This window comes from Pristis pectinata, chromosome 7 (genome assembly GCF_009764475.1).
Source record: "Pristis pectinata isolate sPriPec2 chromosome 7, sPriPec2.1.pri, whole genome shotgun sequence".
Taxonomy (NCBI): domain Eukaryota; kingdom Metazoa; phylum Chordata; class Chondrichthyes; order Rhinopristiformes; family Pristidae; genus Pristis; species Pristis pectinata.
The window spans coordinates 78,673,706-78,690,205 of record NC_067411.1 but is presented as its reverse complement, the minus strand read 5'-3'; the positions used below and the strand labels follow the sequence as shown (position 1 = coordinate 78,690,205).

Here is a 16,500-nt window from a genome sequence, read left to right as displayed (position 1 = left end):
GGAAATCCAAAATCAGGACATAGGACTGGCCCCTCTGCGAGTTCCCAGCATTCCAATCACCTGTCCACCAGCTTTGCACAGGTATCCTAGTTACTGGGGTTAGAGAGGCCGTGCTAGAAAAAAAACAAATTTGCCACTGGTTCCCCTCAGCATATTCTGGGTGGACAGAGGTTCAAACTTAATTAGGCCCCAAACAAATTTTTGTGGGTACCTATCACCATTGGATCCCAGCCAACTTCTCTGGAGGGCATAATGAACTGTTAATTGATTGATGCAAGGAGGAGCTCATTGGTCCAATGAAAATTCACGCACTAAACACAGATTTATTGTACATCAGGCTGACACAAATGGAATGCTACAAGGCCAGTTTAAAAAATGCATCTTCCCGATGAGGATCCTTGCCCAACAAGAGCTCCTATCAATCAATTGCAGAGGTTTGATAGAGTTCCATTCAGGATTTCTGCATGTAATTAACATGAGTCCAAGGCACCAATTTACGTAAATTCAAGGAAGCAAAATAGAGAAAATGTTGATGTATTTCCAATGCTTTATCCACTAATATATGTTTTTGTATTTCATTACAAACACTTGTGAAAGAATTTAATAATGCATTGAACAGAATTTATTCTGTTTTATGGATTTCAATTACACTTCACAAGCAAAAGAGTTATTAATTAAAGTAAGAGTTGTACTAAACCCACAGCAATGGCCAAATAAATAATGAGTATCTCTGTGAAGCATAACTTCATTAAGTTTTATACAGAACAATGCACTCAGTCAAAATTATCAAAAACACAAAAATCTCTTTTGTTAACAAAGTTTTTATGTGATGAAATGTTATTGGATATATTGTTGGAGCTAACAGTTTTCTCATTATCCATTATATGCCCTACATAAAATTTAAGGCAACAAATCTATTAAAAGATATTCTAGATATTGTGATTTTTGAGCTGTTTATTAAGGATTGGAGAAGATTTGGCTGGATTTGCATCTTCATCACAAACATTCTCCATAACATGTTACAAAGTAAGTACAATTGTAGAATGGTGTACCTTGCGTTTGTATGGCTGGGCTGTTCTAATGAACTGGGAATGTAGTCTCTGCTCACCACTTCCCATTCTGGAAGCTGGTTCTCTGTTCTGGTCCAGGGAATGATGGGTCCAGCTTTGAGTGAAACTGGTTACACTAAGACGGCCAACTCGCTATGGAAAATACATTTCCAAGACGTGTATTAGTAATATTTCTATATATAAACTGACAATATTCATGAAAATCATAGTTTTATCTATATTGCTTCCACTTGTAATTTTAAGTAACACTTCAATTTTAAGAAATATTGAAGCCCTATCCTTACATAAGTGGGTAACACCATCTGCAGATTGGGAGGTAAGAATGATGAGAAAACTATTACTAGCGATCACTGTTACTTCCTCACAAAATTGAAACCAACCTCAGTCTCCTTAGTCTAACAGGAAAAACCTGAAGTCGGCACGTTGACGCAATGCTGTAGGTTGTGATCTAACGTTAAATCAATGCGAATCAAGGAGGGAACGTGAACTTGACTAATTGTCTGATTTGCTTGAAGGTTTTGCACCAGACCCAAGGAATGTTTCCATACTCAAAGATGTTAATTGAAGAGATGGCCCTGAAAAACCCAGGCAGCAGCTTTTAAGCAGCTTGGGAATTTTAAAAGACTTTTAAAAATCACATCAACTCTTATTTTTAAAATCACACCAATAAATAGTAAATTTAGTTTTTTTGTTAAATGTTTGAGAGTTTATAGAAGTATTTTATGGAATAGCTTTGGATTTTGGAAAAGTTTCAAAGGAGAATGATGGAAAAACTCGGCAGGTCAGGCAGCAACCAATAGTTAGGTTTAATAATACAAGTTTACTGATAATATAAAGCTAGATAGGTGAGAAAACTTTGTCCACTCTATATAAGGAATGGTGTAACAAGGTCATGGAGATGTATAGAGTGGACAAATGATTGCATCAGGTGAAATATGGAGAAGGATGTAGGAAACAGAAAGTTATTCGTTTTGAAGGGAAGAATAGGAAAGCACAATAGTTAAAAAGTGAAAGATTGGTAAAATTAATGTCGATGAAAGATTCAAAGTGCTTCATCCATGTACACAGAGTTAATATGCAGATACAGCAAGCAATTAGGAAGACAAAAGATATGTTGGACTTTATTGCAAGATTGAAACACAAGAATAGGAATGCTTTCTAAAAGAATATTTGTACATGGCTTGAAAGATGAGGATGATTATGTTTGTATAATTTTTATCTCCTAAATCAGATTATCCTCAAAGATGCTGCAACAAAATTTATTAGATTACTTTCCTGGGTGAGAGGGCTATCCACTGAGGAGTGATTGATATGTTCTATGGCGTATGTTCTCTGGGGTTTTAAAAAAATAGGAGGTGATTAAAACATATAAAATTCTAATTGGATTTGACAGGTTAGATGCTGAGATCCTGATTCTTGTAACTGGAGTGTCAAAACTAAGGGTCATAGTTAGAGGATGACTGGTTATGGAGGATTGAAATGACAACAAAAAAAACATCTTCACTCAGAGGGTTACCAATCTTCAGAATTCTCTACTTCACAGGGCTGTGAAGGGTTAGTCATTGGATATCTTCTATTGGTAGAATTTTAGATACTAATAGAATAAAATAATGGAGGGATATGCAAACCTTTAGCCACAATATAGCTGAATTTTGGAGCAAATTCAGAGTCGTATCATCTATTCCAGTTCCTTTCCTAGGGCATCACAACTTCTCCAATTTAGTCACTGCTACTAAGTCATTAACAATCCCATGGATTAGCTATATTTGAACTATGCAATCTTTCACAGCTGATTATGCATTCAAACCTGAACACATAGTTTAAAACAATCAGCTGAAATAAACTGACACACCTGTCCCCTGCTGTGTGACAGAAAAGTCAGCAGGAACATTACCAACACTCAGGAAGCTGCTTCTCCTCCAAAATGGTTATGAAAAATGGTTGGATTAAAAGGTCAAAAGATTTGATTGCAGAAATAATTTTATTCACAAGTATTTTTCTTTCTTATGTTCCAGAATGCACAGACCCATAGGTATTAAGATAAAGTGTTTAACACAACAGTAACAGTAATCAATGAATTTGATACCATCAATATAGCAACAGAACATCCCCACAAAGGTGATAGACTACTCAACATTTTCCATACCTTGTGCTGTCTGTAAAGGCTGTTATAGAAGAGCCTGAAGGATTTCCGTGTATAGCTGCTTCTGTATGCACCTCCAACCAGGTATTCCATCACCAAACCAATATCAATCAGGGTAACCTTGTAACCAGGTGGTAGGTTGCTCTAGAAACAAGTGCTGGTATTAAAGTTCTCAATAAAATCTGCATAATTTTATCTGTGCTGCAAAATTCTCTTCAATCATCTTATTGCCTATTGATGCAAATTACTTCAGTTTAATTTCTTGAGTGAGCCTCCGCCTACTCCTGACAGATAGGGAGTTAGGGCTGAGGCAAGAAACACCCTCAATCAGGAGCCCTCACCTCCTGCCAGCTGTTGAGCCCTGATACTGCATGCTTGGTCATATCTCACTGAGAGATGGAGATGTGGGATTCACCTAGCTGTTACAACCTGAGATTATTGCCTTGCCCCTTCACCCCTACCCCTGTAATGAAAGTTAAGAGAAGGATATGTGGCGCCTGACACAAAACTTCAGACACAGAAGACTTCTGCTAACACTTGAATGATCAGGGACTAGCCTCAGCCCAGCAAGCTTCAGTGGATGGGAAAATTACCTTTCATAATTTCCCAACGAGACAAAAACACTCTAGACATAGTCTCTCCCCTATTCGCTCGTTCCTCAGTTATTCAGATGTTGTTTTATCTGTAACAGTAGAATTGCCAGTGTCCCAGTGAATTGAGTTTTAAACAATGCTGTTTCATTTTTCATATTAATAGGATCTTAGGTACCACAATGATGTCTAGACTATCTCCTCAAGAATTCCATCCCAGCTTATCTGCTGGTGCACCCAAATAAACAACTTTCCAATCTTAGAGTGTTAGCATTTCCTTTGGTGCAGAATGCTGCAAAGAGATTTGTTTTTGCTTTATAAAGCTTTCACTGCAATAACTAATTCAATATTGCAAAGAATCCCAATGACAATTTACAATTACCACAAGCAATGTGCCTACATTCGCCCTCTTTTCATGGAAACAAGTCCAATGCACTTTAGTACCTCAGAACAAATTATATTTATGTGTTATTATTAATAACAGGAACCATTTTCTGCATTTCCAAATAAACACAAGTGCAAAGTAGGGAAATCAGGAAGAAAACTGTCTCATATAACAACCAGAAGAGATATTTTTTTACAGTACCTGGATACTGTAAAATCATCTCTTCATGCTGTTACTGACCTAGTTACTTAAATGAGATATTTAAAGTGATTAAAGGATTTGATTTTGGATAAAGCACAAAAAACCTGGTAGGGTGTGGAATGGGAATGTCCAGTATGAGAGAGCATATCCTTAAAATTAAATGCAAGCTGTTCAGAAGTCACAAAAGTATATTGGAAGCAGAAATCTCTCTCCACAATCTGGGAGCTACTGCTTGGGAATGTCTATATTGCACATCAGCACAAGTAACTGAGCACTGTTTTCTACTTAGCTAGTGTCTCTGTACCCAACTTTACCTGCTTCATGTCGCGAACCAAGTGATGCAACAAAAGATTAGTTGGACCTTGTTTCTGTGGAGTAAATTATGAATATATCAGTATATTTTCAATTAGATTGCAGGTAAAAGTTAATGTTATGGATTAACCATCAGCTCAGCACAGACCAGGATTTAGTGTAGTGATTCTACCAACCTAACAAAGATTCCCTCACCATTTCCAGGGCTCAAGACAGGAGTCTAATACATTACTCATCATTTGCCCATATGTGCAATCACCAGAACAGTCTAAGTGTTGGACCTCAGCCAAATTAAGCAGATCAATTGATCGGTACCACTCTCTGTCTCCAGTCTCCCCACCTCTACTGAACTGCGCTTTCAGTAGTTCTGGTCTAGAGGAAGCAGCCCAGCAAGTCCCCAAGCTTATTTCAATCTCTCCTCCCTGACCCATGACTTCTATGAACGTGGACAAGATTATGGGAAGATCAACACGCATCCTGCCATGGACATAATGGGCTGACATTCCTTGCAGCCAGCAGTGGAACATGGAAAATAGCAAATTGCCAGCTTGATTTACACTCCATCCAATTTTCTTTTCCATTGAGAACTACCAAGATGGTTTCACTCCTTCATCATCACTGGGCCAAATACACAGTATTCTTTGCCTGACACAGTCATTTTGGTGGCATCAACAACATCACATTGGCAGATTTAGAAGAAAATACTCAATTGCTTTTTCAGAGAAACTGGGGTGGGCAGTGTGATAAATGGGACCTTGTCAACATCGCCCACCATTGGGAATAAACCAGAAAAAGAAACAAATGCCTCCTATTTTTGTAAAAAAAATACAGATACAGCTACAAGTTGCAATTTAAATAATAGGAATATGTTTACCTTACACGGAAGCCTTGCCCAATTTATGGCATTATGAAAATATTTTTAAAGTATTGAAGTTTGTGCTCACTTCTCATGCAATCGTAGCACAATGTTTTAATAGAACAGCCAGGTACTCTGATCTACCATTTTCTGTCAATAAAGTAAATATGCCAGGTAGTAAGTTGCTAATATTCACAAAGATCAGAAATGCTGATGGCAGTATGTATTAACAAAGATAAAGAAGTGGACAGCAGTGGAACACAACATCTGCTGTAAATGTTGGATTATTGGTACAGCACAATGTGGCACTTTCACAGACTTATCTTTGGTCTCCAGAAGAAGCTATTCTTTCTTTGTGTCATTCTCTCTTCTCTCCTCTTCCATCAGGTAGAAGATACAGGAGCCTGATGGCACATACCACCAGGCTCAAGGACAGCTTCTATCCTACTGTGATAAGACTATTTAATGGTTCCCTTATACGATGAGACGGACTCTTGACTTCACAATCTACCTTGTTATGACCTTGCACCTTATTGTCTACCTGCAATGCACTTTCTCTGTAGCTGTGACACTTTACTCTGTACTGTTATTGCTTCTACCTGTATTACATCAATGCACTCTGTAACTAACTCAATGTAACTGCACTGTGTAATGAGTTGACCTGTACGATCGGTATGCAAGACAAGTTTTTCACTGTACCTCAGTACAAGTGACAATAATAAATCAATACCAATATTGGGCACAAGTCACCATGCTCAGCATGAAGGGTGGGCGTGTAAAAAAGCATTTGTTCTCATCAGTTGCAAGTGGGGCAAATCCCTTATCTGTTCAATTGTATTAAAATTTTAATTTGTAGTTTTCAAATTTTCTGCAGCTTTCAGTAGGTCTGTAATGAAGGATATTGCAGGACCGTAATGAGTAAAGTGTGAATAAAAAAAATCAGTGGACTAAAGGAAACAGATGAAACACATACTGAATTTTTATAAAGTAAATTGTGATCAATATGAATTCTTAAACTTGTATGCCATAAAATGAATTCGAGAAAATAGCTTTGGCTAACATTGCACATAACTGAGGTATAAACCATTTTTACATATTTACAGCTGCAATAGAAAATCCTGAAGTCCTTCAGCAGATCCAGCAGCATCTGTGATGAAGGAAAACAGATGGGTGGATCTTGGTCGACTTGACCAGGACTTGTCACCTGTAGTGCCCTCCCACCAGGACATAACTTTCCCAAATGACGAGGGCCGAGCGAGCTGACAGTCCACCCCCGAGATGTATTTTGTAGGGCAGAGAAGGCTGTGAGCAGTGACTAGGCCTCAGACAGCTGTACCTGAAGTCCTGGGCTGGAAGACCAGGCAACTCGACACTCTCAAAGGCTTTTGATCCCTTTTTAAATGCCTCTGATAGCCATGGAAAATCCAAATAGATATAAGCAATTTTTTAAAAAAATTAATAAGTAAATTTGACTAAAAAATACATAGAAGAGTGAACACATAATTAAAAACGTTAAAAAATAAAATAAACTAAATATTTCTTTCCACAGGCTGACTGTTCCCATTGCAATGGATAGGGAAACATGTACCCTCACTAAGGGAAACATACTCTCAGCATCCACCCTATCAATGCCCCACAAAATCTTAGGATTCAATAAGATGACCTCTTTTTCTTCCTTACTCCAATTAGCTTAATCCCAACCTGCATGATCTTTCTCCATATGCCAGCCCCTTTGTTCCAGGAATCAAGCACATTCTTCCTTAAAATGAGGACCAAATTTATATACAGTGCTCCATGGTGTGTTGTCAGAAATGCCCTGTAGTGTTGCATCAAAATGGCCCTACTTTTATACTCCATATCCCTTGCACTAAAAGGCAACATACCACTAACCTTCCTAATTACTTGGTGTACCTGCATGCTAACATCTTGTGTTTCATGTACTAGGTCTCCCAGATCATGTTGTACCACAACATTTTGTAGTCTCACTGTTTAAGTATTAATTTGCTTTCTCATTCTTCCTTCTAAAGCCTCTAAAACCCTTTGCAGGCTCTTTGTGCCCTCCTCATACCTTGCTAACCCATATAACTTCACTGCCATACAGTTTGTCTCTTCATCCAAGTCATCAATACAGATTATGAACAGTTGAGGCCCAAGCATTGATCCCTGTGGTACCCCACTGCTAACTGATTGCCAATCCAAAAATGGCCCATTTATCCTGACTCAGTTTTCTGTTAGTTAGTCAGTCCCCCAGCCATGCCAATATATTACCCCTGACCTTATGAGCTCCTATCCAGTGAACTAAACTTCAAAGTTACTGAATGCCTTCTGAAAATCCAACTACATTACATCTACTGGTTCCCCTTTATCCACCCTGTTTGTTACATCTTCAAAGAACTCCAGCAAATTTGTCAAACACAATTTCCTTTTCATAAAAATACATCAAATAATTTTTTTTAAAGACAACTGCTAGGTCAGCCTTGAATGTACAGCAGCCTTTTCTTCCCACCCAGCATTCTAGTGTGGCTATCCTCTGTAACTAAATGTCTTAACATGTGAAAGAAAGCCGTATGCATTCAAAGAATATAACTGGTTTGCAGACCATGTTGTAGAGTTCCTCGAGCCTGGAGATGGTGAGAAAGTGATGCATGCTCACTCCATTCTCAATGAGTAGTTTCACAAAGTCCACCCGATCCATTAACAAAGCATCAAGCATGGCTTGCTCCAGAGAGCCCACCTACACATGATCAAAACAAAACTATGTTGTAAGGGATTAAATATCATAATACAATTCCAAACCCAACAATTATACTTAAATGAGTTTGAATTAAAACTATAAATTGCTTTAATCAAAGCAAATATATCCTATAGATTCAGAGCAGACAATAATAAGTAAGGATCATATGCTTTATAATTATGTTAAAAGGAAAAGTGTAAATTCTAAGAAGTAGGACAGCTCAATCAGCACTAGATAGGGAAAAATTACTTCATGCCTGCTTCAAGCTTATCTTCAATTCAGTACCTGATCAATCCATCAACCCCTTAAGCACCTCCAGATCTTGTTACACGTTGACAAAGTTCATAGACTTTCTTTTGTTCTTTACTAAGTTGCAGTGATGCTGACTATAATTGGAACATTATTGCCTCTGTTAGTTCCATAGCAATGTTTAGGAGATTTAGCTCATGGGGTAGAATGAGTGGGCATTTCTGCCAGCAGGAAACCCAGTCATTCTGCAAACCTCTGTCGTGTCACCAGCAGGCTGGAGAGTTTAAGTGTGAATCCAACACTCACCAAACATGGGCCAATCAGCCTGCTGGCAAGTAAATGGAATCAATCAGGAGACGGATGGGACCAATTATAAACCAATCACAGCTCAAGAGTAGTAGAAGACACAGAAATGTTCCAGTCCCCTCCAGATCTGGAAAATGAACTCTGGAGTTATCCTTCTCAGCTCTTCTGTCTCAGCTCCCACCAGAGGACCAGAACTCTATCTCACCAGAAAGCACAGAAGGAAATATTGTTTCTGGAAATGAAATGTGGGTAGGGAAATTGCTGGGCTTCCACAGGAATGTCACCCAAAGCAACCTTCCGAATCCCGAATGGAGCCCTCACCATTTGAACTCAGGCAATGAATACAGTTAGGATTCTTGAAAAAGTCCCAGTCCTTACCCAGACCATTGAAACAGCACATTGACTTCCTTAGGAGTAATGATAAAAGACAACTTTTCTTCCTGGACATGTTTCTCTGTTGGAATGGTTGTGGGCTGCTCTGAGTGTCGAGAGAGCCACTGACATGTTCCTAGAGGCATCATGATTATCTCAGGTAAATGACTGTTTGCTCCATAATTTTTGTGGCCTTCAAGCTGACCAGGGCCCATCCACCACAGCCCCACACTCACTAACTAGTGTGCTGCTCACCACATATACAGCAGCAGAACAGATTCTTTGTACTTTGAATTTTCACTCTCTCTCTTCTAATTATAGACGCTGTGGAAATAGTTCCTTCGTTTTTCTTGATTAAGCCTCTCAGGTTGCAACAACTCTATTGAATCCTATCTTAATTTTCCGTTCTGATAAACAGAGTCCCAATTTCTCTCTCTCCAAAGTTGGCCCCAAGCTTCTGGTTGCCCCAATTTTAACTTCCACTCTGACCTCTCTGTCTGTGGCCTTCTGCACTGTTACAAGGAGGATCAAAGCTAGCTCACGGGACAACGCCTCATTTTCTGTCTGGCCATGTGCCTGCCTGTAGGACTCCATATTAAATTCTCCAACTTCAGACGTACGGGTTAGGTAGTCGCAGGCCTACTCTGTTGGCGCCGGAAGCATGGCAACACTTGTGGGCTGCCCCCCAGACACTCTACACAAAGATGCATTTCACTGTGTGTTTCCATGTACATGTGACTAATAAAGGTATCTTATCTTAACTTGCTCTTTCTTTCTGTTTATATAGGGACTGGTCATTTGTACCTGCCATTTCTCTCCACCCTCTTTATTTCATTTGTATTTTCTGGCCTGCTCAGCACATCCCAGTAGGCCAGAAGATACAACGTCCCCAGACTTCACAATATTAGCAACACATTGCACAAAGGAGCTTAACTGTCCATTCAATGGCTGTCCATCGTTTCATTCTACTACTGACATTCCCTTTGTTCCTCCCGCTGCCCTCCCTTCTCTATTACTTAGACTAACTTGCTTTCTCTCTTTCTCAGTTCCATTGAGACGTCTTCAACCTGAAACGTCAACTGATTTCTCTTTCCACAGATGCTGCCTGACTGGCTGAGTTCTTCCAGCATTTCTGCCTTTGTTTCAATGGGTTTCTTTCTCATCTTTATCCAATACCTTTACATTCGGTGATTCTTGTTGAAAACATGACCATGAAGGTGACAGAATTTGAATAGATGCCTATGGTCAAATAGTTCTTTTAATACACACCAGTTGGAGCTGACCTTTTTCCCAGTCATCATTTCCAGTAAAATGAAAGAGCGCCCAGGTGGAAAGTCCAATGAGGTAGAAGAGCTCTGAAAAATCTCACTGATGTGTTTTCTCGCCACAAATCAAACAAGTGAAAATGAAATGATACATGAAGGGCAAAGGTGCTTGTGGAAACATATCCTGCCACAGTTAGCACTTGCAGTCACAGAGGAGAAAACGATGGGGGGTGACTGGTGGAAATCCACTCACAACGCTTTGGTGATCCACATAATTTTGTAAATCCTCTTGATCTATCTGGTGCAAATTGTCATGGAATTAACTTCAATCAGTTGGGAAAGGACAGGTCTCTCTCAGGTAGGAAAGGGAGGAGAAGAAACTATTCACCAATCTTGGCTGAATTTTCTGGCTCCCATTGCAAAATCCTCAGAGGGGTTGATCAGATTGGAATTAAAAGTAACAGGTTGCAAAAACTGATTTTACCTTTCAGTGCAAAAGAATAAAATTGATTAACACAGTAAAAGAAACAAGTTCTATCTGCTGTGTGCATTAACAGTTTAGGTTTCTCCCAGAACGTACTCATTGTGCAAGTATAACCTCAGAGGCCATGATGAAGAAACTACTGATCCATTGTATGATAATGTCTAGGTGTTACAGGCTTCCTCAAAGACCCGGAGTTGTTTAATTAGCATAGTACAGGTTGTACTCAGGAGACCTCAGTGTCAAGACATTTTCTTACAACTGAATGCTTTTTACTGAAGAATGGTTATTTTAGATTCTGCAGGTGTACTGCTTTGAATAGGAATGTTATACTAATTGTGTGCTTCAAGATTTTTCTTTTTGAATGAACTGACAACCTGATATTTATGAAATATATCTCAGGAGAACCCTGCTTATTCTTTCTGTTATCACCTACTTAGAAGCATCTCTCATAATATCCCAAAGCTCTTCATAAACATGGACTACACCAGATTTGCTACTGCAGTCCTTAATACAGGAAATTTTGCACAGAGCAAGACTCCATAATGGATGGGTGACCAGTCAATTTACTGTTGGGGACATTAGTCACAGGAAGCAGTTTGCCAGGACAACACCATGTTCTTCTTTGCAAAGTACACATGATATTTAATTTCCACCTGAACAGGGAGGGAACACAACTCATTGAAAAGGTGGCATCTCCACACCACAGCAGTGGTTTAGTGACTGTAGAATCATTGCGTAACAGAGAGATTTTACACAATTTTTAATAGTTTGTAGATCTGGAGATTCTCAGAAACTTACAGCAATAAGAGTATCACTCAGGCCATGTGGTTCTGCCAGAGTTCAAAGCAACTTCCCAATCAGTTCTTTAGAACATAGAACAATACAGCACAGGAACAGGTCCTTTGGCCCACAATGTTGTGTCAAACCAATTCAAATAGTAATTAAATACCTAAATAAACTAATCCGTTTCTGCCTGCACAACGTCTATGTCCATTCTCTGCACATTCATGTGTCTATGATAGAGCCTCTTAAACGCCTCTATCATATTTGCCTCCACCACCACCCCTGGCAGTACATTCCAGGCACCCAACCAATCTCCATGTAAAAATACTTGCCCTGCACATCTCCTTTGAACTTACCTACTATGTCACAAATACATGCCCTCTAGTATTAGACATTTCAACCCTGGGAAAAAGATACCAACTGTCTACTCTATCTATACCTCTCATAATCTTATAAACTTCTATCAGGTCTCCCCTCAGCCTCCAGGGAAACCAGTGCATGTTTGTCCAACCTCTCCTTATAGCACATGCCCTCTAATCCAGGCAGTATCCTGGTAAACCTCTTCTGCACCTTCTGCAAAGCCTTCACATCCTTCCTATAATGAGGTGACCAGAAATGAATGAAATACTCCAGATGCAGCCTAACCAGAGTTTTATCAAGCTGCAGCATAACTTCCTGACTCTTAAACTTGTTCCTTGACTAATAAAGGCAAGCGTGCCATACGCCTTCTTTACTACCCTGACAAACAGGGTAGCCACTTTTGGGGAGCTATGGACTTGGACCCCAAGATCCCTCTGCTCATCAACACTGTTAAGGGTCTTGCCATTAACAGTGTACGGTCTCTTTACATTTGATCTCCCAAAGTGCAACACTTCACATTTGGCTGGGTTAAGCTCCATCTGCCATTTCTCCGCCCATATCTGCAACTGATCTACATCCCACTGTATCCTTTGGCAGTCTTGAATGCTATCCACAACACCACCAATCTTCGTATCATCTGCAAACCTATTAACCCCCCCCCCCCTCCACATTTTCATTCAGGTCATTTGCAACATCACTAGTCACTGACCTCCAGCCAGAATAAATCCCATTGACCACTACCCTCTGTCTTCTATGGGCAAGCCAATTCTGAATCCAAATGATGAAGTCACTGTAGATCCCATGCATCTTAATCTTCTGGATGAGCCTACCATGAATACCCTTGTCAAACATCTTACTAAAATCCATATAGACAACACCAACAGCTCTACCTTCATCAATCACCTTCATTGCCTCCTCGAAAAACTCAGTCAAGTTAGCAAGACGTGACTTGCGCCGCACAAAGCCATGCTGACTGTCCCTAATTAGGCCATGGTTTTCCAAATGCTCATTAATCCTATCCCTAAGAATCCTCTCCAATAGCTTCCCTCCCACTGACGTGACACTCACTGGTCTATAGTTTCCAGGATTATCCCTATTTCCCTTCATGAATAACAGAACAATATTAGCTACTTGCCAGTCCTCTGGGACCTCGTATATGGCAAGAGTGGACATGAAGATCTTGGTCAAGGCCCCAGCAATTCAACCCTATGTTTGGTGAAATATAGATATCAAAAGTGTCTTCAGATCTTAACACTGAAGATATTAAACTATTGAATATCCTTCAGTACTCTGGAACCAAAAACTGCAGATGTTGGAAATCGGAAATAAAAATTGGTGGAAATTCTCAGCTAGTCAGGCAGAAATTGTGTAGAATACCTTCCAATGTTGCCCATAAACCAAAATGTTTCTCTTGGCAATATCCACTCTGTCCCATGCCAGTGCCAAACTTAGCTGGTCTGATGCAGAAGTATTTGTACCTTCAGAAAACAAAATAGATTTTATTTTAGGATATTATGGAATTAGGGACAATGCATTTCAACCAAGTTCTGAATCATTAATACCTTTGAGGAATCATTAATACCTTTGAGGAGCGCAGTTAAGATTGCCAGGTCAATGTCCTGCTGTTCTTCCGAGTCTGCATCAAATATTGTAATCTGTGTTCACAAAAGAAGATGGAGTTGTTATCCCTTACTACACAAACTCAATTAACTTCCTTTGAAACTATCTTTTTCCCAGTCATTTCTTCTCCAACAACTCCTTTTGTTTTATTACTATTCTTCTCCTTTTCCTTCTGGGTTTGATGTCATTTTCAGAATCCACGTTGTTGCTTGAGCCTTGATAATGAATGTTGGCAATTATTTGGTAATAGGAAGATTGAGGTGAAGTAATCAGTTATCATCAGAAGCTGAACAGAAATTAACAATTTGACTGGCTCATAGGAGCAGAAGCAAACCATTCTGTCCCTCAAACTTTTTCTGATGTTCTGCTAGACTTTAGCTAATTTGTCCTCAGAGCGATTAACCCATCTTTGAAACTTATCCTTTGATACCCTTACCAGTAAAAAAATCTATCAGCACAAGTCTAGAATTTTTCATTAACACATCCTCCACATCTTTAAGTGGTGAGAATTCCACTTTTTGTCCTTTGTATGGCAAATTGTTTCCAGATTTGAGGCTTGAATAGTCTACCTCAAATTTTACAATCATACCCCTAGTTCTTAATCTCTCTACCAATTTTTTTAAGTCTCCACTCCAGAAACGTTTTTTTTTCCATTAAATGCATGAAATAAATCACCTCTTAACCTTCTAAACTGAAGTGAATACAACCCACATTTTCATAACTGTTTCACAATCTAATGTTTTAAGCATGGGTATTCTTCTGGTATTCTGCATCCCATTTTCTCTGAGCCCAATACATCACCCCTGGGATATGGTGCCCATACAACTCTCTTGCACCTCCTCTGAAGTTACTATCTGATGGCTACTTGGGATCTTTCATTGATGTGGTGGTGACACAAAAGATGTTGTAATTTCCTATATCAGTGCAGGATGTCTTGCAACTCAGATGTGCTTGTTTAATTTTATACCTTCTTATAAATATCTTTTCAATAATAAAATATGTTAAGTTGTTATAATATAGTGCACAAATCCCATGCATGCACTTAGTACTGAATTACAAATAGTTTTACTTCTAAATTTTTGGTGTTTGCTTTGGCACTTCCTCTGACAGTTTTATTTAAATCCATTTAATATTTTAGGGACCATAATATAATAAAATGGACAACATTTAGTCATGGAGCAAATCAGAGGACATACATTTATAATAACAAGAAGATTACTTGTCAGCAGCACCCAACATTGACACTCCCTCCAGTAGTACAGGCTGGCACCATATCCAGATCCAGGCAAGCTCAATGTTTGTTCTACTTGTGGGGACCATTAGAACATAAAACATAGAACAGTACAGCAAATCAACAGGCCCTTTGGCCCATGATGTTGTGCCGAACTAATTAAACAAGTAATTAAATGCATAACTAAACTAATCCCTTCTGCCTACACAATGTCCATATCCCTCCATTCTCTGAACATTCATGTGCCTATCCAAGGGTCTCTTAAATGCCTTATAATGCAATTTTGTCAACAAGCCTGTGGAAATCTTTCAAACAACTAAACATGAATGAACTTGCATAAGTGTAATTATTTATTTCCTATTCAATAAGACTGTGATATCTATGACACTATAAAATCCCTCCTTCCTGAAGTGCTTTGGCAAAATAAGCACAACTTAAATGACAAAATGGGAAAATATTCCCTTTATCACTATTAACCTTCTATTAGTAATTACAAACCTCACCAACAAAAGTATGAATTGAAGTCTCACTTTAACAGAACTGTTTAAGTTGACATTGTACTGAAGCACCTGCACTCACATCTTCAAAGGGTCTTTGGAAAAAAAACATTTCCCATTTTTTCCACAGTTAACTTGAACATACTCACCGATTCTCTGTGCTCCATACATTCCATAAGAATTTTAAATAAATGATCTGATTGCTTCTGTCCAAAATTAAAGGTCTTCTGGATCATTAATATCAATTCAACTTCCAAGCCAGGATACAATTTCCTATCATAAATGAAAGATTGTGTTTGAATAACAGCTGAAAGTTAGATCAGTGCTATATTAATAAAACTTCTCAAGTCTTATTAAATTCAGGCAGGCTGAAGTCCTGAAACAGTATGATCTACATGTAAGGCTGACTTGTTAGCAAATGCTCTCATTCTGGAAACTGTGAGTAGTGTCCTTCAATAGTGGAAAATTGAAGGCCATGGGCCAACAAGCGGCTATCAACATTCCCTACTAGGAGTGCACAATCATACATAGCCTTGAAATCTACCGCAGGCAACTGTATTCTTTGCATTGGGAGCTACTTCATCAGAGGCCTTTGTGCAGCAGGAGGAGAAATGTTCTTTTCCACAGAAAGCCAGGAGAGCCTCCAGACAAATTACCAAGACAATGTGGGAGAAGATACCTGTGGTGGTCAATAGGAGTCAAGCTTCAATGACTGAGAAGATGTTACAAAAATTCTCCAGTATGGTGAAGGTCAGTGAATGCATCCTTAAACCCCATCAGTTATACTGATGGCCTCAAGCATTGCTCAATATGCTACATCTCCACTAATCACTTGCTATCTCAGTTAATCAGGACTCTCACCCAATATTCATACATTCCAACTCATTGGAAGCTCACAACATCACATAGCCTGCACACACTGTTAGCTACTTAATCATGACAGCCACATGACAAACACTTGTGCAATGTTCACGAACATGTATCTATTTTTCTTGCAATTCAAGTAATGTACCACTACAGATAGCAGTAGCTAAACAATTGG

At 39.1% G+C, this 16,500-nt stretch overlaps 1 protein-coding gene across 1 annotated transcript in view; it reads right to left on the bottom strand.

Annotated features, from left to right (window-relative positions):
- The window catches only part of LOC127572915 (transient receptor potential cation channel subfamily M member 6-like), a 110,695-nt gene that overhangs the window by 54,515 nt on the left and 39,680 nt on the right, over positions 1–16,500 (bottom strand). Inside the window, exons 9-15 of the mRNA XM_052020643.1 lie at positions 15,608–15,731; positions 13,693–13,765; positions 13,488–13,588; positions 8,157–8,291; positions 4,704–4,757; positions 3,217–3,357; positions 1,053–1,202 (exon numbers count right to left, since the gene is read on the bottom strand). Of these exons, the coding sequence (XP_051876603.1) occupies positions 1,053–1,202; positions 3,217–3,357; positions 4,704–4,757; positions 8,157–8,291; positions 13,488–13,588; positions 13,693–13,765; positions 15,608–15,731 (778 nt within the window). The remainder of the gene's footprint in view (positions 1–1,052; positions 1,203–3,216; positions 3,358–4,703; positions 4,758–8,156; positions 8,292–13,487; positions 13,589–13,692; positions 13,766–15,607; positions 15,732–16,500) is intronic.